General features: G+C 43.8%; 1 protein-coding gene across 4 annotated transcripts in view; it reads left to right on the top strand.

Annotated features, from left to right (window-relative positions):
* dpy19l1l (dpy-19-like 1, like (H. sapiens)) overlaps window positions 1-27,077 on the top strand; it is an 85,831-nt gene that overhangs the window by 10,542 nt on the left and 48,212 nt on the right. For all 4 annotated transcript variants that reach the window (XM_078539811.1, XM_078539809.1, XM_078539810.1 and 1 more), the window contains exons 7-12: window positions 6,089-6,146; window positions 9,430-9,521; window positions 9,631-9,730; window positions 11,846-11,923; window positions 14,980-15,066; window positions 17,124-17,186. In XM_078539811.1, the coding sequence (XP_078395937.1) occupies window positions 6,089-6,146; window positions 9,430-9,521; window positions 9,631-9,730; window positions 11,846-11,923; window positions 14,980-15,066; window positions 17,124-17,186 (478 nt within the window). The remainder of the gene's footprint in view (window positions 1-6,088; window positions 6,147-9,429; window positions 9,522-9,630; window positions 9,731-11,845; window positions 11,924-14,979; window positions 15,067-17,123; window positions 17,187-27,077) is intronic.

The following is a 27,077-nucleotide window of genomic DNA, read 5'->3' as shown; positions in this document are numbered from 1 at the left end:
CCTTAGCAAAGGTTGCGATAGAAGGGGAGAAGAATAAATGTATTCTTTTGCTTGCTATGCATTAACATCTCCAAGTTTTGTAAATTTGGTAGGATCTTCAGTGAGTGCACTAAATGGCACAATTCTAACACTGACCAATTTGCTCAGTTTGTACACTGAATTTTATATGCTCATAATGGCAAGAGCCTCTCTTGTTCATGCACTTTGAACGTCACAGCTTTTAATCGACAAAGTACAAAACTCCTGCAGATTTGTAATGCAGATGCATTTCACGTTCCTAATGTGTTCAGTAAGAAAAACTTATGAACCAAATTTAAAACTTTGAGACCTCTCAAAAACTGTAAGGAACCAATAAAGCTACTTTATTTACAAAAGGCTTTCACTGTTGTTTCACACAATGCAGACAAAAGTAAAACTAGGATATTTTAAATTACAAATAGTGTCTAGTAGTCACAGAGCTTGAAAGGAAGCCATTCAGCTCATCATGTCTCTGCCAGGTCTTTGAAAGAGCTATCCAATTGGTCCCACTCCCTCTGTCTGCTCTTTCCCCATCACCCTGCAGGATTTTCCTTTTCAAATATTTATCCAATTCCCCGTACTATTGAATCTGCTTCCCTTTCAGGCAACACATTCCAGATCACAGTTTTAAAAATAATTCACATTTCCTTTTTGATACTTAAAGCGATTCAAATGGAGTGAAAACTTATGTTTTCTCAGGATATTTTATTTTATTTTCAAGAGAGCTTAGCCCATGAACTGTTGAGTAATTTGCTGAGCTGGAGAGGGAAAACCAGCAGGATTTTTATTACCTGCTGAGAGTTAACTCCTTTTCAATGACTCCGGAGCCGGATCTCATCCTGCTACTTCCTGTACTGCTGATCTGCTTCTCAGATTGGGTTTGCTGCTTGCACTTTATAGATTTTTAATACCCTGATACTGTAGTATATTTATTACAACTCTCCCGTGTATTTAAAAAGAAAGTCCTGGAAGATTATCAGCCAGAGGGGAGGCAACACCATTGGAGCTCCCCTTCAATCCAGTGCATCTGCTATGTGAAATGATAGTTCACAAATATAATATTGAAAATTAACACTGTGATGGAAACTATTACAAAATTTAGTGATGTGTCATTTGATAGTACCTTTCCTCTACTCTTACTCCGGCTCCCCACCCCCAGTAAAGGAGGAGTTGCCAGACCATAATCCATCTTCTTGCATCAGTAATGGATTGAGCAGAATGTATAGACTTTAACTTTATGAATAGAATCATCCTTTGTGATGAGACATAAGTATTTGATGCACAAAAAATGTGTGTTTGGAAAGGCCCAAGGTGACTTAGTACAACATAACATGTGAACACTACAACTAGTTCATGTTCACATTATGCCTTAAGCAGCACTTCAGTTGCAGGGATTATCTCTGCTCTACCTTTAACTAATAAAAAGAGTAGTTTTGGGGCATCCCAAAGCACTTTACAGCCAGCGAAGCATTTTTGAAGTGTAATCACTGTTGTAATATGGAAAATGCAGCAGCCAGTTTGCACACAGCAAGCTCCCACAAACAGCAATATGTGGTAGGTGGTCAAATAATTTGTTTTTGGTGGTGTTGGCTGATGGTTAAATATTGGCCTGGACACTAGAGGATTTCTTCAAATAATGCCATGTGACCTTTTGTAGCGACCTGAACAAGAGGATGACTACTTGAAGTGTTGGTGTGGACTGTAGGAATGTATAGGTACAGGCTGACGTGTGGGTTAGAGGAGATGAGATTCAGTTTCTTAAGGAAGTTAATCAGTGCAAAGTGTAAGCATTTCTTTGCAAGGTGAATGAAGGGAAAACTGAACAAAAATAGGAGCACATAGTTTTTCTTGAATGGGGTTTATGTTTTAGTCCCGGTGAGTCTGGTGCTGAGTTTTTTTCACATAAATGCTGTAATGAACCTGTTACTTGGTTTAAGTTGTGTGCAGTGATTTAAGGTGGAGTGAATTGAATTCTTGGGTTGGCTAACTGCGAGGGATGATGTGCTAACTCCACAAGAGGGCACTCCTGTTGGACAAATCCGGCATCAGAACATCTGAAATGTATAGCTCTTTTGATCATTGCGTTTTTAGAATGAATTGAAAGAAGCTTTTTAAGCTGGATGTGGTGTTTTGTGCACTCCGGATTGAAAGCTCCATGGTGTACTGTATTTTTGTGCTTAAAATATTCATATTCTATTCATAAAGTTAAAGCCTATACACTCTGCACAATTCATTACTGATTTAAAAGGACGGATTATGGGCTGGCAACTACTCTTATTTGCTGGGGGAGATTGGTGGTGGGGGTTGGTGGAGTAGTGGAAGGATAGAGGAAAGGTATTATTAAATGACACTTAAACCACAAATAATTTTGTAACGAGTGGTGTACTACTGAATGCTAGGGCCTCAACTCTGGGATTAAGGGACCAAAGATATGGTTGCTAAATTTGCTGATGACACAAAGATAAGTAGGAAAGTAAGTTGTGAAGAGACATGAGGCTGAAAAGGATATCGGTAGGTTAGATGAGTGGGCTAAGATCTGGCAAATGGAGTATAATGTGGGAAAATGTAAAATTGTCCAGTTTGGCAGGAAGAATAGAAAGGAAGCATATTACCTAAATGGTGAGAGATTGCAGAGCTCTGAGATGCAGAGGGATCTTGGTGTCTTAGTGCATGAATTGCAAAAGGTTAGTATGCAGGTACAGCAAGTAATTAGGAAAGCAAGTAGAATGTTATCATTCATTGCTAGGGGAATTGAAATGCAAAAGTAGGGAGGTTATGCTTCAGTTATACAGGGCATTGGTGAGACCACATCTGGAATACTGTGTACAGTGTTGGTCTCCGTTGTTTTTATTCATTCACGGGATGTGGGCTTCAATGGCTGGGCCAGCATTTATTGTCCATCCCTAGTTGCCCTTGAGAAAGTGGTGGTGAGCTGTCTTCTTGAACCACTGCAGTCCATGTAGAGTAGGTACATCCACAGTGCTGTTAGGAAGGGAGTTCCAGGATTTTGACCCAGCGACAGTGAAGGAACAGTGATATATTTCAAATTCAGGATGGTGAGTGACTTGGAGGGGAACTTCCAGGTGGTGGTGTTCCCATCTATATGCTGCCCTTGTCCTACTAGATGGTAGTGGATGTGGGTTCGGAAGGTGCTGTCTAAGGAGCCTTGGTGAATTCCTGCAGTGCATCTTGTAGATGGTACACACTGCTGCTACTGTGCATCGGTGGTGGAGGGAGTGAATGTTTGTGGATGTGGTGCCAATCAAGCGGGCTGCTTTGTCCTGGACGGTGTCAAGCTTCTTGAGTGTCATGGGAGCTGCACTCATCCAGGCAAGTGGGGAATATTCCATCACACTCCTGACTTGTGCCTTGTAGATGGTGGACAGGCTTTGGGGAGTCAGGAAGTGAGTTACTCATCGCAGGATTCTTAGCCTCTGACCTGCTCTTATAGCCACAGTATTTATATGGCCAGTCCTGCTCAGTTTCTGGCCAATGGTAACCCCCCCCAGGATGTTGATAGTGGGGGATTCAGTGATGATAATGCCATTGAATGTCAAGGGGCAATGGTTAGATTCTCTCTTGTTGGAGATGGCCATTGCCTGGCACTTGTGTGGCGCAAATGTTACTTGCCATTTGTCAGCCCAAGCCTGGATATTGTTCAGGTCTTGCTGCATTTGGACATGGACTGCTTCAGTATCTGAGAAATCATGAATGGTACTGAACATTGTGCAATCATCAGCGAACATCCCCACTCCTGACCTTATGATGGAAGGAAGGTCATTGATGAAGCAGCTGAAGATGGTTGGACCTAGGACACTGCCCTGAGGAACTCCTGCAGTAATGCCATAGAACTGAGATGATTGACCCCCAACAACCACAACCATCTTCCTTTGTGCTAGGTATGACTCCAACCAGCAGAGAGTTTTCCCTGATTCCCATTGACTCCAGTTTTGCTCGGGTTCCTTGATGCCATACTCGGTCAAATGCGGCCTTGATGTCAAGAGCAGTCACTCTCACCTCACCTCGGGAGTTCAGCTCTTTTGTCCATGTTTGAACCAAGGCTGTAATGAGGTCAAGAAGCTGAGTGGCCCTGGCAGAACCCAAACTGGGTGTCAGTGAGCAGGTTCTTGCTAAGCAAGTGTCACTTGATAGCACTGTTGATGACCCCTTCCATTATTTTACCGATGATTGAGAGTAGACTGATGGGACAGTAACTGGCCGGGTTGGATTTGTCCTGCTTTTTGTGTACAGGACATACTTCGGCAATTTTCCACATTGCTGGATAAAAGGATGAAACAGTTCAGAGAAGGTTTACTAAGCTAAAACCTGGAATTTGCAGGTTGTCTTATGAGGAAAGGTTGGACAGGCTAGACTTGTATTGCTGGAGTTTAGAAGAGTAAGGGGTGACTTGATTAAAACATATAAGATCCTGAGGGATCTTGACAGGGTGGATATGGAGAGGATGTTTCCTCTTGTGGGAGAATCTAGAACTAGTGGTCACTTTAAAAATAAGGGGCCGCCCATTTAAGACAGAGATGAGAGATTTTTTTCTGCGGTTTGTTACTTTGAAACACTTCCTCAAAAGGCGGTGGAGGCAGACTCTGAATGTTTTTAAGGCAGAGATAGATTCTCGGTAAGCAAGGGGGTGAAAGGTTATCGGAGGTAGGCAGGGATGTGAAGTTGAGGTTAAAATCAGATTAGCCATGAACTTTTTGAATGACAGAGCTACCTCGAATTGCCAAGTGGCCTACTCCTCTTAATTCGTGTGTTTCTATGTTAATTTTCAATATTATCTTTGTGAACTGCCATTTCACGCATCAAATGCGCTGGATTGAAGGATGCTCCAATGGTGTTGCCTCCTCTCCTATTGGTGATCTTCCAGAGGTTTCTTTTTAAATACATTGAAAGTTACAATAAATATACTAAAAGTCCTAAAAGCAATCTCTTGGCTCTGTGCTGAGAGATATTGTCTCTTGCCTGACAGGAGAGAAAGTGTTGGGATGGTTGAACAGCAAGTCCCAGCACACACTATGAATGAAAATAAAATATGGTGCGTTGATGCATTTCTATGCGTGCGATGGCTGGCATTAGACTGAGAAGGGAGCAAGCCTTGAGCTGAATACCTGCAGTTTTGCTGAGTCACTTTATTCAGATGACAAAAAGGAAGAAGAACAACGTATGTTTATATAATGTGTTCATGTCTTCTGAATGTCCCAAAGTATTTTGCAGCCAGTGAATTGTGGTATAGCCACTATAGGAAAACACAACAGACATCTTGTGCACAACCATGTCTCCCAAATAGCAAATAAATGAATGACCATTTGCTCTGCTGTTGACAGTAACTGAATCTTGCCTGCCTGCTTAATGTGGATGCAAAGGACAAGGGAGTACTCCCCAGTGTCCTGGCCAATACTTATCGCTTAACCAGAGAGAACACAGAGAACATACAGAGAACATTCCATCTTCTGGGGAAAAGCATATCTGAGGCCATCAATATAAGATAGCCACCAAGAAATCCAATCAGGAATTCAGAAGAAACTTCTTTACCCAGAGAGTGGTGAAAATGTGGAACTTGCTCCCACAGGGAGTGGTTGAAGCGAACACTATAGATACATTTAAGGAGAAACTAGATAAGCATACGAGGGAAAAGGATTGCAATGATAAATTTAGATGAGGAAAGATGGGAGGAGGCTTGAGTGGAGCATAAATACTGCATGGGCTGGTTGGGCTGAATGGCCTGTCTCTGTGCCCTATATCCTATGTAATCCTCTTAAAACCAATATTAGCACTGTAGAGTATTGTGGTCATGATTCCCATTTCTGTTCATGGGGCCATCCTGTGCACAAGTTGCCTGCTATGATTGGGTACTAAGTGACCACATTACAAAAGGTGAGAAAAAGATCTAGCAAAGGATGAGGCTGAGGAGCATCGCTTCACAGTGCTGTTTGCACCGTGTTGAAGAGGAGCTTCATTAAGATAATTAATACTTATAAACCTATGAAACCTTAAAAGAAATTAGTTGCTCAGAGTGGAGAAATTAAGTTGTAACTGCCATTGTCTTCTTTTCCAGTGGGAGCAGGTTTGGTGGAGTCATCACTGTAGTTTGCTTTTTTTTTAACCACGGTGAGGTAAGTGTATAAGTTACTTTTTTCAAATTCCTTAAAGTTTTCTACCTTTTATTTCAGCATCACTCTTGAGGTCTCCTGTATTTGAACATTTCCCTTTAGACTATGGAATATAAGGATGTTGTCCAGCTGTTGCATTAGGCTGACATGGGCTGCTTCATTATTGGAGGAGCTGTGTAAAACTGGCTCCTCGTGTTCCATTGTCAATGTGAAACTTCACGTCTTCAAACCAAGGCTCTGCTAAGAACTGTTGAAGCTCATTACATGCGTGGCTGGTGAATTTTGAGTATTGAGCGTTGCTGGAACCAAAGCATTTTAAACAAAATATCTGAACCACTGTGCCAAGATAGAGCAGATTCAGATAAAGTAAATATGTTTTTATATCTACCTTCACTCTTAGAGAGGCCTAATGTTCCTCATTGGTACAGAAAATGTACAAATTTTACTTCTCCTGTCACATCAGTGGTTAAAATTACCATGAGCAAGTGAGTCTCTTAAACGTACTGTAGCTGATAAACTGATTCAAGAGTCTCTTAAATGTGCATTAGTAGGTAAACTATGATTCAAAAAAAATGAAACATTTGTGTAATAAAACAGAAAATTCTGGAAAAACTCAGGTCTGGCAGCATCTGTGGAGAGAGAAACAAAGTTAACGTTTAGAGTCCGTATGACTCTCCTTCAGAGCTCTCACAGATTCAGAACGTTAACTCCGTTTCTCTCTCCACAGATGCTGCCAGACCTGCTGAGCTTTTCCAGCATTTTCTGTTTTTATTTCAGATTTCCAGCATCCGCAGTACTTTGCTATCATCTAAATATTTGTGTACTTTTTTATATTTCCATTAATACCAGGATTGAAATCTTAATTTTAGACCAGAAGGTGAAACAAATGCTTTAAATTTTGAGAGAAGTATGCAGTCAGTATATGATCTTAATGTCTGTTCTCTACCCACCCAGATCTGCAGTTTATTTTTATGACCACGTTAGTGTAACGATACTTTTGATACAGGAATACTCAGCCCATTTACCACGTCTAAAATGTTAATAAAATTCCTGACTGAACGTGGATCATCTGTTTAAAATATGTCGGTTAATTTTATTATCCATTCTAAACTCAGCATCTGGAAGTAATCGAGTTGCTAATTGTAATTTTGTAATTCCCTTATCCATCCCTGCATGCTGATTTCCTCAAATGGAATGCAGGATATTCCAGCCCTCTGACATGACCAGTGCTGCTGCTGTTTGATCAATCTGCCAAGGACCACACTTAGAGCAGAAATTTTGATCTATTTTCCTGAGCTATTGTTCCCCCCCCCACCCGCACTCGCAGCTCCCCAAAGCTTCTTACTGGGGAATGGTACCTTATCCAAGAAGCCTTTGTTCATGTGTGAGCCTTAACAATAAATGTCAGGCTATTTGACCGCGAACAGAACCAAACAATCCTGCTCCTGTCCTCGGCTAATAGCCACATGTACCACAAAGAAGTGGGGAAATAGTGATAAGCGACTCTTCCCGGAGCTAAGTTGGTTCATTGCATTTGTCTATTTTTTCCATTTGGTGCTTTCTATTGCATTAATTTACCATGCTGAGCATTCTGTGAAATAAGTCATCTAAGCACAAGGATATTTAGCAACCGGAGAAAGTTGAAATAAAAGCAGCAAGTGCTGGAAGTATAGGTCTGGTAGAATCTGTAGGGAGAGAAACAAAGTTAATGGTTCAATTCTGATGGAAGGTCAGCGACCTGAAATATTAATTCTGTCTCCATAGATGCTGCCTGACCTGCTGAGTATTTCCAGTATTTTCTATTTTTATTTTAACATCCACAGTATTTTGCTTTTGTAGGAGAATGTTAAACTTGCTTTAAATTAGTTAGCTAAGTTCTAGGGCAGTAGCCAGTATGTGCATGTGAGCAGACACACAGCTAAGTGATCATTGTTTTGCATGTAAAAGATGACAAAAGAGTTTTAAAGCCTGGCTAAGCCTTTGGATATAAAACTTGGGAGGTAATGGGCAGGACTATGGAGTCATATCAAACTTCCTGACCTGCAAGGCGGTTGAGGACCACGCAGTAATTGGGCCAGGGTTTAGTTCCCAGTTGAGAAGCAGTGGTTTCCTGGGATTGGTCAATAGGGTGCAGTGGCTGATGCAGGGCTGTTCAATAGTTGTTGAAAATGGAGACCTGTGAGTGGTTCATGACCTGGCACAATCCTGGCATTTAAACAAAGAAAATAAAGAAATTTCATTTGAAATTTGACCCATCTAAAGAAGGGTCATATAGACTCGAAACATTAATTCTGTTTCTCTCTCCACAGATGCTGTCAGACCTGCTGAGTTTTTTCAGAATTTTCTGCTTTTATTTCATTTACTAGTGCCTGTCACCTCCATATATCTTGAAACATGTTAGCAGCCAGTGCTTTGCATTTGAAATTAGTTAATTTACACACACCAGCATTCTATAAACATCAACAACCAAGTTATTCTGTATTTCATGGTGGTAATTGAAGGATAAATGTTGTTTGGGATACCAGGGAATTCTCCTCTTTCACATGGTGCCATTGAACCCCTGATCTGAGAGGGCAGACGGTACTTCTATTCAATACCTCCTCTGAAATACCGCACCAACAAAAATTAACCACTCCCTTGGTACTGTGCTGAAGTCTTAGCCTAAATGATCTGTTGTGGGGCTTGAAACCACAATCTCTGCCTCATGGGGGAAAGCACTATCGCTCAGCCAAAGATGCAATCAAATGAACAGATGAGGATGATGGTGAGGTTAGATTGAGCTCAGCTCCAATATCCCAGGCTGCCAGTGTGTACTGTCAAGGTTCACCTCTGAATCATGACCATTTGTCTTAAGTGCTGAAAGGCACCCAACAGCCATGGAACACCGTTACCCCCAACAACTTCAGGACAGGAGAGAAGAGAAACTGGTGAGGAACAAGAAAAAATGCAGCAGGATAAAAAGGAAACAAATACAATCTGACTGCAGTAACGGTGCTGCATTTTAAAAAGTTGGTACTTTTGCCTAACATCTTCCCATGACATTTTGACTGATCACAGAATAGTTGAATATTTTCCCAAAGCCTTTCCATTGGTCAGGGTGTTACTAATATCGACTGGAACATCAAGCAGGGTATCTGGGGGAATGCTACTGGGTATTGAGGTTATTGTTCCCATCTGCATGGGATGCAGCAAGTAGTTCATTTGGTGACAGGGCAATACTTAAGTAATGTATTGGATTTTAATTTACTGAGAAACTCTATGCTGAGCAGCTGTGCTTTCATTTTAGTGCACAAGAGTCATGTGGACCCCTCCTCTCCGTGAGAGCTTCTCCTACCCATTCCTAATCTTGCAGATGCTGCTCTTAACTCGCATACTAAGGTACTAACCCACATCTTCCTGTTTGAAAATTCCTTGTTACGCTAAGTGCATGTGCAGTCACAATTAATGTCTACGTTAAAACATTTTACATGTATTTTCCTTTCAATAGAAGAGTCTCTGTGGAAAAGAAGACCTTGGCTGCATTTTGTATTGCGACTATCCTCTTCCTGCTTCCATGGCAGTTTGCACAGTTTGTGTTACTTACACAGGTAAGGAATGTTGATGGAAATACTGAACAGTGTGAGATTGCCTTTTCAACATTAAAAGGAACAGTTTAACTCTTTAGACTGAAAGTAACTGACAAATAGACAAACATGAACGTTTCTGGTGCACAGTGTCATCTCTGTTCTCGTACAGAAACATTAACTGAAAATATAAATGCTAAGCACGTTTGGTTTTTATGCTAATGTTTGATGTTTTGGATTTTAAGATCTCGATCTTTCTAACTCCATAAAATCCTACATCGAAAACTTCAGGCAGTAATGTTGTTTTGTGACTGTATAAGTGTTTTGGGCCAAATGACCAGACCAGTACATTGCAAACTTGCTCCTGCTTTAATAAGATGTCATTGTGCAGACCTGATGTTTTGCTGAGCGTAGAATAGTTTTTAATGTCTGTACTTGATGCTATGAATAGTTTTTAATGTCTGTACTTAATGCTATGAATAGTTTTTAATGTCTGTACTTGATGCTATGAATAGTTTTTAATGTCTGTACTTGATGCTATGCAGAGACATGTAAGCAAAGGGTCCCATCTGTCACTTGTAGACCTACAATTTATATCATTAGCCTATTCCCAATTGGCCTGGAAACAGATTTATGACGCGCACAATCTGTTTTTGTATAGTGTTGTATTTAATAATTAATTCAAATTGATGTACCATGCTGAGGAGTTTAGAGTACATAAGTGACTTTGGTACTCTGTCTGGTGAAACTATCACAGCCCAGGTATTCCCCCAGGGTGCTGCTCCCGAATAGTTTATTGCTCAGGGCACTATTTCTCATATGTTACTTGTACTGTGCTAATGTCACCGCTTTATTTCTTTTTGCAGCCTGGTTTATCAGTCAGGCAGGCACAAGGACTAAGAAATGATGAGGTGATGGGGTTGGGGGTGGTGGGGGATCCTTTGCCACCTGATGAGCCTGTCATGAACTTGGCCCAGGTTGAAGGACTGCACTGAGATTTGGGAGTCCCTGGGAAGAGCTGCTTCATTGTCCTTCCAGTATCCATCTTTCTGTATTACAGGGAAATGTTGAGGTATTGGAGAGCGTTTTTGCATATTTTTTCTCACCTGTTCTCATTCTTTTGGCATTGCTCTGACACACTCTCTGTATTCTAACTCTCACTTACCTGTCACTCTTGCTTATTATCCCTGTCACTCTTGTCTCTCTCACTTTCTATTTGTTGTTTTTCACTCATTAGCCACACTGACTCATTATTCCGCTCACTGTTTATTACTTGTATTTTGACCACTTCCAAATTCAGTTAGTTTCTTCAGTACTCACCCCTATTCTGTTTGCCTCTTTTGTGTTGTGTTTTTTATGGAGGAGGAGAACAGGCAGATTGTGATAAGGGAACAGGAGACTCCCTGGATGTTTCGGGAGGGTGTGCATGCCTGGGATCTGAACTGTGAGCTTTCTTGACATCAATCCAGTTTGGACTGGGTGCTGTCCACTTGTGGGGTGGATGGATGAGAGATTAATACTATGTCTTTTTCTTTGTATGATGTGGTGTGAGCAATTGTCATGGCAGCTAAATAGAATTTACTTGGCCATTATTGTAATATTTGCAGGATTTGATTGGTTGAACAAAAAATGGTATGTGATTTGATTGGTTGAAGTTTTGGAACGTGATTGGCTGAATACTGGTTGCTGGTTCTGCAATCTGTTTGTGTAGAGGGGTTGTGCTAAACTGTAACACAAAGAACACTGACCTATGACATTCATAGTTGGTGTTTCTCTGTCCCTTAATGGCAGCATGTTCCCTGTGTTTTGTCAGCTTTTATGAGGCCAATTCCACCATGATGTCCCGATGGAATTTAAGCGTTCTTACTTTAAATAAATTGAAATTTTTCTTGTGAATATTTAATTGGCCTGAAATTGTATTTCAGTTAACCAAATTGGTTAATGAGTGATTCAATACAATTCAGTTGTTTGAAGCTTGAAATAAATAAAATGCGACAATTTGAATAACTCCTCTGTGACAGTCTGGTTTTGCTTACATGATATCTGTGTGGGGATTTGTTAGTAGCCCTCCTTTATTCTGATTCAGAGTTGCTTTCTTTCTGTTAAGCCATTGTACTCAAGTCTTTTTTCCTCTTTTAGGTTGCGTCACTCTTTGTAACATATGTTTTTGGCTATATTGATGCCCGCAAACTGCTGAACATCCTTTATGCTCACATGGTAAAATGATCTATGTTCCTCACTTTGAGTCACTGCTGCATAAGTGAAAATTTATGTTAATACAGATATTAAATGAGGATTTTTGTTTACAATAGCCACAGCTGCTGCATTAATACAGGTTCATTTAGCTAAACAGAAATTTGATTATAGAAAAGCCCTTTTCAGTCATCCTTTCTTAAAACCTCCATAATTTAAAAAAAAACTATTAATCCTTTATTTGCTTTCTCTGCTCTAGGTGAATTAGTTCTAGTATTTCAAGTTTCTGCTTATAACTATTGTTCCTTATTCCGGAAAGAAGGGTAGTAGTGAGCTGTCTGCATTAAGTCCTGGGACCCCAGTTCTCTGGCACTAGGTAATTTCTCTTGCTGCTAGAAGGGAAAATCTTTGTTTTCCTTTTTATTTTTCACTGCACTGCAAAGGAAATAGTTGACTCTTGAAACTGACTTGCTAGAGAAGTTAAGGATAGTTTTTGATTTTAAAAAGAGGCTTATAAATTTTGCAAAAATAGTAGTAAGCCTGCGGACTGGAAACCTTGAAAAGCAACATAGTGCAATCGGAATGTTCAAATCAAAGGAAAAAATAGAACGTGAGAGTAAACTACTCAGCAGGTTTTACAGAAGGGAAATTGTGTTTGACCAATCTATTAGAGTTTTTTGAGGATGTAACTAGTAGGGTAAATAATGGGAACCAGTAGATGTAGGATACCTGGATTTCCAAAAGGCATTCTATAAGGTATCACACATGAAGTTAATACGCAAGATAAGGGCTCATGGAGTTGGAGATCATATATATATTAGCATGGATGGAGAATTAGTTAGTGGACAGGAAACAGAATGGAATGAGTGAGGTATTTTCAAGTTTGCAGGCTGCAACGAATGGAGTGCTGCAAGGATCAGTGCTATGGCCTCAGCTGTTTCCAATCTATATTAATGATTTCCACAGATACCAGGAGTATTGTATTTAAGTTTACTGATGGTACAAAGTTAGGTGGGACTGTAAGCTGTGAGAGGGACAGAGGGGCTGCAAAGAGATATGGGCAAGTTCAGTGAATAAGTGAGCAACAAGTTGTCAGATAGAGTATAACATGAGGAAGGGAGAAGTTATTCACTTCGGTAAGAAAAAATAGAATATTTTTTTAAAAGGAGTGAAACATGTTGATGTTCAGAGACACTTGGGTGTATTCATACAAAGAACACAAGTTAGCACGCAGGTACAGCAAGCAGTTAGGCAAAGGGCATGTTGGTCTTTATTGCAAGGGGGTTAGAGTACAGGGATAAATAAGCCTTGCTACAATTGTACAAGGCTTTGTGAGACCACATCTGGAATACTGTGTGCAGTTTTGGTCTCCATATTTGATAAAGGATATACTTGCTTTGGAGGTGGTACAGCAAAGGGTCACTAGATTGGCTCCTAGGATGAGATGGTTGTCCCATGATGAGAGGCTGAGTAAATTGGGCCTATACTCTCAAGTTTAGAAGAATGAGAAGTGATCTCATGGAAACATACATGATGCTGAAGAGGCTTGACATGATAAGACACTAAGATGTTGTTTACCCTGGCCGGTGAATCTAGAACACTGGGGATAAGTGATGGCTACAAGAGTGCAAAATATTTTGTTGGTTGTAAGATGCAACAGAAACATCTGATGTAACTTTCTGTGTAGTTATAATATTCTGTTTTCCTGCAGTGAATAGCCATCACTGTTTTTTATTATTAAATTTACTAAGATGGTGCTGCACTCTGGCGAAATGGGATTTTACCTGCAATGAATTTCCAAATAAGACAATAAAATTTGAATTGACTGAGTCGAGGAAAAATTTCTTCACCGAGGTTGTGAATCATTTGAATTCTCTACCCCAGAGGGTTGTTGATGCTCCATCATTGAATATATTTAAGACAATTGGATTTTAGCTCTTGGGGAATTGAAGGATATGGGGCTTGGGTGGAAACGTGGAATTAAAATGGAAGAGCAGCCATGATTGTATTACCATCCTATAGTAAATGTTGAGAGTAGTCTTCTTGGCTTTCACTCAGATTTATATTCTAAGTATGGATAGAACGAACTACAGGCAAAAAAATCCATATGTCTTTTTTTTTTGCAATAATAAAATAGTTAAATTAAAAATACTTCTGAAGCTTTTAGTTTTGCTTGAATGAATAGCTTGTAATTGCAGTGGACCTTTTAAAATAGATTAATTAATGAAAGAACTAGCATTAGAAAAAATATCTGACATATAGCTGGGTTCAGACAAGAAACAGGTACGGAAGATTAGAGTTTACGGGGTCAAGAAATCTAACATTAAGAGCCTTGCATAGTTTCTGAGTATGCTGAATTAAATCATCAGCACCAGTCTGCTTTCTGTAGTTTGAATTCATGAACACATCTAAAATTTATGTAAAACTGAAATCCTGCAGATGCTGGAAATCTGAAATAAATAAAAATAGTTAGGAATACTCAGCAGGTCAGGCCGCATCTGTGGAGAGAGAAATAGAGTTAACGTTTCAGATTGATAACATTTCATCAAAAAATTCTACAGCCTGTCTTAAAAGGGACTGGATCCTTATGATGCTAAACAACAGAAGTTGTATTATACACGCGGCATTTAATTGCCCCTTGGGTCAAACCCAAAGATGTGAAAGTAGCTGTGGGGATTGCAAGGTTATGGTTTCAGTGGCATGCTGAGTCTGGTCAGATTTAGGATGGGATTGGATGGTGGTGAGAAGCAGATCGCCCCGCAGTTCTCATAAGTCGGGAGAATAGAATCTGGGGAGCTTGTGCTATATGTTCAGTGTGTACATTTCTGTTGGTCCCCCAGTATTTTACTCCAGTTGAAGGTTTGTCTCCAGTTTTATTTTCCATTCTTCCTTTCTTTGCTGTGCATACAGACCTTCCTCCTAGGCTTTCTGTGGAGTTTGCCAACAAATAGTTGTGTGGTGGCTGTGCATGTGTATAAAGGTGTTTTCTGGGTTGAGGAAGACTTTGCTGGTATTTGGGGGAGAGGGTGAGGGATTACGCTGTTCAACCATTTTATTTTTACCTTTTACTCTTTCCACAGATATCCCTGCTGGTTTGTTTTATATTAATGTTTGGAAATGCCATGCTGTTAAGCTCCTATTATGCTTCATCTCTGGCAATCATTTGGGTAAGTGGGTTCTGCCTAGTGCAGCTTGAATCTTTATTCAGCACATGCGAGTGATCGCTCTTTTTTTCTCTCCAATTCATTCTCTCTCTCTTGCCTCTTTCTCTCACGCTCTGGCTTTCTGCCTCATTCTCTGTGAACAGGCCCTAACTATCTAATGTGCTGTGCTGCGGTAGTGTCAAAACTTTGCTCTCTTTTTCCCTGGGATGGAGTGGAAAACCCCTTGTCACACTCAAAATAACACCTTCAGGACATGGATTCGTTCCAGTTTTGCACTTCACAGTAACTCTGACCTCAGCTCCCCAGCATTCTGCTTTGTTAGGGCCCATATAGGGATGTACACCCTGCCCTGCCCCTCTTGTATCCATGCCAGACCTTGCCTCATTTTCCCCCCCTTTTCTAGATAGCGAGTGCCTATACAGCATGTGAACTAGCATAGCTCTTAGTACTAGCTTGAAGATGGTGTGTCACCCACAGTGTGAAGTGCAGTTCTCCACACAGCAAACCTGGAAGTGCTTGTGAGATGTAGTAGTGGGCATCCATGCACCCATCATGGGAGACAATGGACTGCGCCCCAGGTGCATGTCACTTCTGGATTGTGGGATGTAACCCAATCCAAACAAGTGATGTTTGGACCCACTGAAACCAAGGAAATATTAGGGCCTGTTATATTAGCAGAAAATGCTGGAAATGCTCAGCAAGTCAGGCAGCATCTGTGGAGAAAGAAGCAGAGTTAATGTTTCCAGTCGATGACCCTTCATCCAAACTCATTTTGGGCGGATCACTTGGCTGAATCTCCCTCAAATCCAAGCTTGCAGCCAGGTGGAGAAAGTAGAGTAGTAACAGTGACCCAAACCATCAGGGCCACGCACAGGCCAGCGCTTCACCCAGCACAATCCCTTCATCCTTTAAACTCCCATCGCTCTGGAGGAAAGGAGTCTGTAAACCCTCGTATTGTGAGTTCAAAATGTACAGTGGCTTCAAAACAATTCATGTAACCTCTTTAAAAATACAATACCATATCAGTGATTTGGTTAGTTGCATAGAATTATAGAATAGCACAGCACAGAAGGAGGCTATTTGTCCCATCGAGTCTGTGCCAACATCTGTGACAGAAGTGACCTGGTTTTTGTAGGGTAGGGCTTTGATTCACAGAAAAGCAGGGTTTTGGAGCCAGTTTTCAGCCAATCCCAAGGCAAGTATTTGTTTTGTACTGGGCCCACATGCCTCCATTGTGGAGGGTGGCTGAAAGTGAATTAATTTTTAAATGTAGAGAAAAAGGTGCAAAATAGAGGGTAACTTCTAATTGGACCTTATGGGGAAGTTTTACTTAAAATAAAGCAAGCTGATGAGTAAATGTTCATGGGACAGGACACAGCTTCCCAGAAAGAAGGACTTGATCAAGCAGTAAAGAATGAGGCTAGGTGACTTGAGGCTTTAAAGCATGCAGGTAGGAAGAGGAAAGCAAAACTGAAGGAGGTGAGGGCCCAGATTTTACCTTAGTAATGATGGTGAAATCATTGGTGTTTGCCTTCATTACTCCTCTGATGCTGACAGCAACCTCAGGAGAGCGCTTGTGCAGGCAAGTGTGGAAATTCAGAAGTTGCCACTAGTGATTCTGTGCTTCCCCATAGGGTGTGTTGAAACACCCACTGACTGCAATCAATTAGAAATCACTGAATTGACCAAAAACTTGTCTTTTTATGCTGTTGATGTCACTGTAAAGTTCATGCTACTGAAAAGCCCCTCCTGGCTCTGTAAAACTATATTTGAGTGTCAAATTACACATTTTTTAAGTTTGATATTTCAGCCTTTCTTTAAGGTTAGTGCCGAGTGCTGTCATTTTGCAGCTGACCGTGAAATCTGGGTCATGAAGAGTTTGACAGTTTGAGGTGCTGGAAAAGAATCAGTTAGGAGCAGGAGACAACAAAGTATGAATATGTTGAATTTTACGTGATTTATAATCCTACCTGCACAGAAATAAAATGCTACCTGTTATTCCGTTGCTAATAGCCTGTGATAATCAGCGATAAGAATTTATTTTTTTTCTTTCCCCTCAGGGATTGGTCGTTTTTAGATCACGTATTTCGGCATTTTGGCCGCAAGGTGTTGCTTATTCGTGGGTAAGTTGGATTTTCTACAGGCATACACATAATGCAATCTTTTAAAATAAATTAACCTGAAGCAACAGAATGTGAAATATCTCAAGCTGTGACTTCAGAATGTAAAAATATGGGTTTGCTTATGTTTCCCAGAGTTTGAAATTAGTACTATCCTGTAAGGTAGACAGCAGTTTAGTTAGAATATATCAGTGGCAATTGGACTTTGACTGTTTAAAATGGGCCCGTGATGGTGGGACATTGACTTCGTTTATTTCCAATCTTGGTGAGTGCTGTCATATCACTGAAACAAATGTTAGGCAATTACAGTGAAACCTGTACAAATGGGGACACACAAAAATCAGACACCTATTGATAGATTCAAATAACTTGAGTGGTAAAATTTGCAAGAAGTACTCTGAATTCATGGGCTCTCGAAAATTATGAATTGCGACAGCCATCAATGCACCAAGCCCCCTTATAATTGCTCCTTGTGGGATGAGAGGTTGGAGGTTAGTGCAGCTGCCACCTTGTTGAGACACTCTCTTTCATGTCTGATTAGTTTCCTGAGAAAGGATGCCAGAATTGCGAGGTTCCTTTTGTTCCTGTGTCAGGCAGTAAAACTGAGGTGACGCTATGCAGTTAAATGGTGTTTTCATGGGAGGAATGCAAGAGTCATTTATATTCCATGCATGACTCTTGTGGGATGAATGGATGCAAGGATGTAGTAAAGAGACTTTTCCAGGTGAAGGCAGATCGTGCAATCTCAGGCATACCTGATAATCTATTAAAGCTACTTAATACAGTGTAAGGAACATGTCAGTGTAACTGGTAGGAGGTATAATACAGTGCTTTATTGGCAATTGTTGGTGTCTTGGCTGATGTACTACAGTTGTGAGGAACCCAGTTTTGGAAAATTTAAAGGACATTGAATTTTGGACCTTCTTCCTCCTGAATTATTTTTAACAGTTTGCAATATTAATTTGGGGCTGTGAATATGCCATTCTTCAAGAAACCACAGGTCAAGATAGATGTCCAGTGTGGAACACCTGGAGAGGGAAGGGATACTTTGTATACCTAAGTCAACAAAAAACTGCTATTGCCATGTTAAAGATCTTGCTCGTTGGTCAAACGCACCTGGCCAAAGAGAAGTATTCTCTGAACGGCTCGATCTTTAAAACTCTCAGTCAGATTGAGTGTGTGGATATGCCTTAGAAGCAGACTGCAAGAAAAAGACACTCTCTTTTCCTCTCTCTGCCCCATCCTTGTGTTAAAGGACTGAATTTTCCCAGAATTGCACTAAGTGCGGTAGCGGGCGGGTAAAATGGAGTCCTACCCGCTGATGAAAATGGCAGGTTTTCACATCATATCTTCCTGAGTCCACCTCATTATATATTCACTCTGGTGAAACACACCGTTTCCATGGCGGGTGGGCTCTCATTCGCCCGCTCGCCATCACCCCGCTGTTGCATCACACCGGCTGCCATCTTTAAAAGGCAGCCACCAGCAAAGCGCTCATCACCACCAGCTCACCATTGCTGCCTGGGAGACATGGCCTGCAAAGGAAAAAAGATTGCGTTCCCCCTCTTCAACGACAGGGTGGATGCCGTGGAGGCCTGATGGGATTTGCTCTACCCCCCCCACTCTGGCCGCAGGATGGGTAGCAATGTTACCAACCCGGCTTGGGAGGCGGTGGTCAGCACCAACGCCCTGCAGAGGAGGACAGCCACCCAGAGCCGCAAAAGGATGAACGATCTCCTCCGTTCTGCCAGGGTACGTCACTCTTCATCACTCCCAACTCTCTCACTCAAACCCATCTCACATCCACAGGGCCCTCACTCACTTCCAGTGCAAGGGACATCACCATTCACTCTCTCACACTCACCATCATTGTCCTCATCCCATCCATGGGACCACTCACCACCCACACAGGCCAGGTATACTTATCTGGCCCAGCAGGCGTCCTGGTACACCTTCCCCATCTCTATCCATTCAGGACAAACTGGCTCACAACAGGAGGGAAAGGTCGCAGACAGGTGGAGGGATGCCGGAATTCAAAGTTCTCTCAGAATTTGAAAACAGAGCCATCCAGCTGGCCGGCGATGACCGGGACCGGTCCTGTGCTGACGGTGAGGTCGGCACTACTCTACCAAGTGAGGATCCAACAGTGCAACATCCATCAGACAACCATGCTGTGAGTGATGTGTCCTGTTTCACAGGCCACTGCCATGTGCTAACTATCTCCCCTTGCTTTCACAGGCACATGTGGGAAGCAGCCGACAGAGTCCATGACCCAGGGCCTCCAGTCAAGCTCCGAAGAAACCTCTGAAGAGGAATCTGAAGGCACCCTCCCTGAAGTCCCAGCACAGCGTCACCCACACCCTCCACCAGCGCAGAGACACACACCTTGGTGGGACCTAGCTTTAGAGTAGCCTCGGGACCACAATCCAGTGAGCACATTGCACTTTCTGATCCACAGCAGGTGGAGGCAGGGACTTCCCAGGCCCCTGGCACTCGGAGGACTGCTGGAGGCTGGAACGTTGCTGAGTCCGAGTCAGACGACGAGCCTCTGGACTCGGTCATGACACAGTTGCTGGAGCTGCAAAGGCAAGTTAGGGAACTACAAGAAGGGATGTCCGCTGCACTCAGATTGCAAGGCACTATGGAGGATCCCATCCGTCTTCAGGCTGAGGTGATAGCGTTGGCATTGCAACACACCAAGGTCAACACTGGCAAGATGGCGGCCGCCATGGAGACCTTGGTCCAGGACATCACTGCTGCACGGGATTAACTCCATCGCTGATGCCATAGTTGGCCTCCAGCAGTGTGTATGCGAGAGGGGTACTGGGCAGCTCGATCTCACCCCAGCTACCCCTTCCGCTCACAGAGTCAGCCAGGGGCCCTCGGGCACCCATAGGGAGGAGGATCAGCAGGTGCACACTCTGGGGCCATCCACCCAGGTGACTCTGGGAGTGACCGACCCATCTGACTCCCATCTTCCTGTGACCTCCGCAGATCCAGCTCCACAGGCCGAGGAGGGTGTCACTGCCACACAGCAGGACTCCGAAAGCAGGCCGGGACCCTCCAAGTCTCAGCTCCTCCAGAGGACACCCGCCAAAGTCATCGCAGACAGGGCGTCACAGTCAGCAGGCTGCCTCCACCTCTGCTGTGGATGTCCAGGGAGCACCAAGACGTAGCGGCAGGGTTAGGACAGTTAAGGAGAATTAGTTGCACAGCCTGGGCATGGGTTTTAATCACTTGTACAGAATATTCACTATTGTCAATAAATTCCCAAGAATGTCTCCCTGCCTATGGCTCCTTGTTCTGATGAGCAGTGTTCTTGTCACTCAGATGTGAAACCTTTCTGCACAAGATAAAAGGCAGGTGTCTCAGCCCAGGGCCTCTTCCCTGTGTCTGTGCGGCCTTCAGACCACAGCGACAGTCCAGTCTCACACTCCCTGGAAACATTACCGATGTCTGCACCCCTATAATGCTGGTCATTGCTTCCAGAATGTAGTGGGCAGGCGCCACAGAGTTCCCTCATTCTCTCTGTGTGTTCTCAGCACCTTTAAGGTAGGGCTGGCCCCCATCACACCAGCATCTGTGACCAGTGATGCTGTGCACCAGCTCCTGAAGGGCTGAGGTGCTTAAGGCGGACACAGCATCAGATGCACCTAAAGTTTCATGGCTGCGTCTCTGTGATGGCCCTGATCATGGAGCGCAAGAGAGCTGCCCTCGGCCAGACAGGAGTCAGACATTCTCTATGTGAAGTGAGCATGCAGCATGTCCTCACTGCATGCTGTCATCATCCTCCTGCGATCGAGCGACTATTAGGGTCTCCATTGCATCTCGATGACGGGAGCTTTCTCACTGAGGGTATTGGTGCTGGGATAAGCCAGACTGGAGTCAAACGTTCACAACTGTGACATAAGGATCTACGGGGACACCTCACTGCATGTCGTCATCATCCTCCACAAATCTGGCAGCTATGAGGGGCTCCTGAGTGCACCTGCCTCGTCTACCCAGTGCGAGAGCCTCATCCCCATCATCGTCACCACCAAGAACCCCCTAACCCTCATCCGCGTCGGCGTCCTCCTCATCGGAGGAGATGTGCAGCTCCTCCATCTCCTCCTCAGCCAGGTCCTCACCCCATTGCAGCACCAGATTGTAAAGGACGCAGCAGACAATGAGGATGTGTGACACCCTCCGCAGACTGTATTGCAGGGCTCCACCAGACCGGTCCAGGCATCGGAACCACATCTCCAGCATCCCGATGGTTTGCTCCATCAAGTTGTGAGCTGCTGTATGAGCCTCATTATAGCGTCGCTCTGCTGCATTCTGAGGCTGCCGCACGGGTGTCATCAGCCAACAGCCCTTGTCCCCAAGGAGCCAACCCTGCAGCCTCTGTGGACCCTGGAAGACTGCAGGGATTTGCGAGTGACTCAGGATGCAGGCAACATGCACACTCCCTGGAAACCATGCGCATACCTGCAGGATGCGTTTCTGGTGGTCGCACACCAGCTGCACATTCAGCGAGTGGAAGCCCTTGTGGTTGATGTAGGGCGCCAAGTGTAGCAATGGAGACCTGAGTGCCACATGAGCGCAGTCATTCACACCCTGCACCTGTGGGAATCCCGAGATCTGGGCAAATCCAATGGCCCTTGCATCCTGGCTGTCCCGGTCCCGGGCTAAATGCACAAAGTTGTTGCCATGGGGAAGATGCATCTGTGACCTCATGGATGCATTTGTGGATAGCGGATTGTGAAATCCCACAGGGGTCACCTGTGGAGCCCTGAAAGGAGCCACTGGCATAGAAATTGAGCACCGTGGTCACTTTCACAGCCACTGGCAGTGAATGCCCTCCATGTCCCCTTGGCGCCAAGTCCTGCAATAACTGGCAGATATGAGCCACCAGGTCCCTAGACATACGCAGTCATCGGCAACACTGGTTCTCAGTCATCTGCAGGAATGGCAGGCAGCGTCTATAGACCCTGGGTGTCGCTAGGCACCGACCAGCCACAGCTCACTGTCGCTCCTGGGCAGCATGTGTGGGAGCCCCTGCTGCCCCTTCTTCCTAAGGCTGCTGCTCCTGCCTTTGTGCGGCCAGGAGCCTCAGTCGCTCTCTCCTCCATCTTCTACGTTCTCTGTAGGCCGCCAGGCATACAGCCAGGTCACCAGGATTCATGATCCTGACATGGCCCTCCTGCAGCATGAAAGAGAGAGAGACGTGGTTATCATGGCTGTACTTAGTACCTTTCCTGGCCCTGTGTGACCACCCCTTAATGCTTCCCGGAGAGAGCTGGTCACCCCTTGGATAGCCAGAGATGAGTGCGCTGCATGGCTGCCCTGTCAGCCTGCGACATGGGGGACTCTGGACCAAACCAGGATGCTGAGATTGAGAGAGGCTGTGAGCGCCCCCAGCAGTGACTGCTACATGGCCAGTGTTGGCGAGGAGATTGTACAACATGTGCAGTCCAACTGCTCCGTGGTTCAATAAAGTGGTGGCGGACTCAGTCTGTGCCGGGGCAGGGGAGGTGGGTAAGGTCTGGAGCACTTGGTGGCCCTTTGGTGCCTCTGCAATGCTTGCATGGGCGGGCAGGCTAGGAGCCTGACCCCAGTCATATCACTGTGGCTGTGCCTGATCTGTCTCAGTTGCAGAGGCCTGGTCTGTTTATACAGTGTCCCTAATGCATGGCCACCTCCCTCGCTTACCCTGCCCCCTGCCTCGATTACCTGTGCACTGAATGCAGCCCCAGGGCAGCACTTGACCCCCCCCTCAGCAGCCACTTCCAAGGCTTTCCAGAACTTGCCCCCAGACACCCCCCACCCACAGCAGCCACCTGCGGGGCCAGACATCAGTTCCCCCTCCGGCGTCCCTGAGGCCTGTAGACAGCGTGTGAGCTGTGGAGAAGCTGCTGCTCAATCACCTCAGTTCCCCCAAAGTGAAGCTGCCAAGTGCATGTTGCCTGTGTGTTGTGAAACACGTTGCTGTGCTTTCCTGCCCACGTGGACAGACGATACAGCGGGTTCCAAGAGCCTGGCGGGATGGCCTTTTAATTAGATGCTAATGTATTACAATTAGCTCCCTGCTGACCGATGAGGGGAAACGTGACCCGCTGTCGGCAGGCTGAGCGGATGATCGCGACCTGCCTCCACACCGTGGTGAAGCCGCTCGCGCCATATTATCCACACCCACCACCAGCGGGCTCAGAAAATTCCACCCAAACTTTCCTCAGAAACACCTCATCAGAATAACTCAAGTATTTTATTTTGAAAGTCTACAAAGTTGTGATAAATAAGAGTCATCAAGGACAATTTCACCAAAAAATCAGCTTGAAAGAGCTTCTCGATCTATTGTGACCAGAATTCTGTTAGATCAACAGTGTCAAGATGATCTCAAATTTTATCCTTTTGAAAGAAATGTTCCCACCCTTCAGCCTCTGCAGGGGGCTGTTTGTTTTGTCCTGTTTTGTGTTAATGTCTGAGTGTATTAGGGTTTGAATATATTTTTTTAAAAAGGGGGAAAGTCGTTATACTTCTAAATTACAGCTTGCATGTTAACCAGTTTATCAACTTGTCTAAAAAGTAGTTTGTTTTATAGATCAATTTTTTTCTTGTTTACTGAAAGAAGCCTGGTTCGAGTTATTTTTATGCTGGGAATAAGTGTCAAAGGGTACTTAGTGTACAAAATTATGAGGGGAGTAGATAGAGTGGACAGGATAAAATTGTTTCCCTTCGAGGAGAATTCTAGAACCAGGGGACATAGATTCAAGATATGTGGCAAAAGGTGTAGGGGGGACATGAGGAAGGACTTTTTTATGCAGGGGGTAGTGGGCGTCTGGAATTTGCTGCCCAAGTTGGTGATAGAGGCAGAAACTCTAAACTCTTTTAAAAAGTACCTGGATCTGCACCTTAAGTGCTGTAAACTGCAGGGCTATGGGCCGGGTGGAGGAAGGTGGGATTAGAAAGGCCACCAGGGTGTCCTCGGGCTGGCATGGATAAGATGGGCCAAATGGCCTCCTGTGCTGTAACTTTTCTATGGTAACAATTGGCCAATTTTGTGGGTGAATTAAACATTTAAATATTATTACAACCTGAGGAGAAATGGAGAAGTAGAAATAACTGCGCACTCCTCCCATCACGGTCCATAACATAAGATTGGGGTCTGTCACAGGATTTGAAGCATGGATAACAAGTGATTGGATGCAAATTAATGATAATTGTTAAAGTATAAAAAGACAAACACCAGGTTTCTGATTCATTGGTAACTGACATGGCTTTGAAGTTGCTATGACTTTTTTAAAGATGGAAGATTTATCCCTGACTGGTTTACAAAAAGGATCCAAGGCTAAGCCAAGGGAATTGGCAGATGAGTTTGAAGTTAGAATTAACCAAAGAGGTAAGAAAAGCAGGCATAGTTGAGATGATAGCACAGCATTTGAAATTGGAAGGGATACAAGAGAGACCACATTTTCCAGGGGGTGAGTCAATTGAGTTATCTAGGATTCAGTTGCAAATGAGGCAGCTTGAACACAAAAAAGAAATGGAGAAACTTAAACTTCATCAGGAAAGAGCAGAAAGAGAGAGAACATTTCAGCAGCTGGAACTGGAATTTCAGGCAACGAAAAGCAGCGAGAAAGGGAATGGCCGCTTAAAAGACTGGAATTTAAAACCGAGGCATCAGATGTCGGGGAATGTTTTGTGGGCAGAAGAACTTATCCCAACCCAGAGTCCAGTGGGGAGATGTTTAAATTTGTACATGCCCTTTCAAAGTTTGAGGAAAGGGATGTAGAGGCATTCTTCATTTCATTTGAGAAGGTAGCTAAGCAAATGAAGTGGCCAAAAGGAAACTGGACATTGCTCCAGCAAAGTAGATTAGTGGGCAGAGCTCATGAGGTTTATGCATCACTGTCGGAAGAGGTGTCTATGGATGACGATGCAGTAAAGAAGGTTATTCTTAGTGCAAACGAATTGGTCCCTGAGGCATACGGGCAAAAGCTTCAAAGCATAAGGAAACAGCCTGGGCAGACCCACATTGAATTTGAGCGGGTAAAGCAAATTAGCTTTGTTCGATATGGGCACTAAAGGTAAAGACCACTTATGAGACCCTTAGGGAAATAGTTCTCCTGGAGGAATTTAAAAATTCATTCCCTCCAGTAATAGAACTCAGGTGGAGAACCAGAAGGTTTCAACATCTGGACAGGCAGCGGAAATGGCTGATGATTACAAGCTTGCCCATAAATCCAAACCTTTTTTCCATCACCCCTACAAACCTGAGAAGGATAGAAAGTGGGAGGGTGAAAGGAAGGCAAGTGGCCAGAGAAGAGAATGGACAAGTGGGAATGTGCTAAAATCTCCTCCGCAGACCAGAAAGGAAAATTCTGAGGGTGGGAGTGACATCCGAAGACCTAAGTGTTTCCATTGTAACAGAGTTGGACATATTCGGGAAAATTGCTGGAAGTTGCATGGGAAATCCATGGGACTTATTGGGGTATGCCAGGATGATTCCAGCAAAAGAGCCCCGACTGAAAATACAACTGATCAAGCTGTAATGTTAACTGCCACGGTGAGTCTGAGTGCAGACACTGCTATCAGTGTGGGCGAGGTGAAGATTGTATTGACAGGGTTGGCAGTGCCGTGTTCCTCACTAAGATATAGATTTATTGACAGGATACTGACAAGACCTTTAACATCACGAGCTAAGGAGATATCGGCTTTTGTCAAACTGAATGGGCTATACCAATGCTGAATGATGCCATTCGGTCTAAAAATGCTCCAGCCACTTTCCAAAGACTAATGAATCAGGTTATAAGCATTGTTCCTAACTATGTGGTTTACCTGGATGATATATTGGGTTATAGAAGCAGGAACTCACCAAGGTTCCTTAGGCAGCACCTTCTAAACCCACGACCACTGCCATCTAAAAGGACATGGGCAGCAGACACATGACAACACCACCACCTGGAAGTTTCCCTCCAAGTCACTCACCATCCTGACTTGGAAATATATCGCTGTTCCTTCACTGTCGCTGGGTCAAAATCCTGGAACTCCCTCCCTAACAGCACTGTGGGTGTACCTACACCACAGGGACTGCAACGGTTCAAAAAGACAGCTCACCACCACCTTCTCAAGGGGCAGTTAGGGATAGGCAACAAATGCTGGCCCAGCCAGCGATGCGCACATCCCGCAAATGAATTTTTAAAAAGTTCAAAGGATCAAAGTTTAAAAGGATCACTTAAACCAATTGGAAGTCCTATTTTAAAAATTACAGTCAGTTGCTATCAGGTGGCACTTGCTTAGCACTAACCTGCTCCCTATTGTTCAGTTTGGATTCCACAAGGCCACTCACTTCCTGACCTTATTACAGCCTTGGTTCAAACATGGACAAAAGTGCTGAACTCCCGAGGTCAGGTGAGAGTGACTGACCTTGTCATGATAAACCTTGCCAAGAGGGAGGTTGCAAAAGCTCGAGTAACCTACTTAGGGCATGTCATAGGACAAGCACAGGCATTGCCAAGAACAGCGAAGGTACAGGCTTTGATGGAATTCCCTGCCCCTAAAACTAAACAAGAAATCATGAGATTTTTAGGAATGTGTGGCTTCTATCATAGGTTTGTGCTAAACTTCAGCACAATAGCTACTCCACTAGCAGACTTACTACCTTCGACTTCTTTTGTAATATGGTCAAGAGAGCGTCAGACAGCTTTTGAGAGGTTGAAGGGAATTTTAACTCATGAACCAGTGTTGGTTGCCCCGAACTTCACTAAACCCTTCAAGGTGGCAATTGATGCCAGTGACTTGGGGGTGGGTGCGGTCTTATTACAAGAAGATGAATCAGGCATAGAAAAGCCAGTGGGATACTTTTCTAAAAAGTTAAATCGACATCAAAAAAGACATTCTACCATAGAGGAGTAA

The sequence above is a fragment of the Cetorhinus maximus genome, chromosome 4 (genome assembly GCF_964194155.1).
Source record: "Cetorhinus maximus chromosome 4, sCetMax3.hap1.1, whole genome shotgun sequence".
Classification (NCBI taxonomy): domain Eukaryota; kingdom Metazoa; phylum Chordata; class Chondrichthyes; order Lamniformes; family Cetorhinidae; genus Cetorhinus; species Cetorhinus maximus.
Note: the sequence above shows the minus strand (reverse complement) of the source record. Positions and strands in the feature narration are given on the sequence as shown.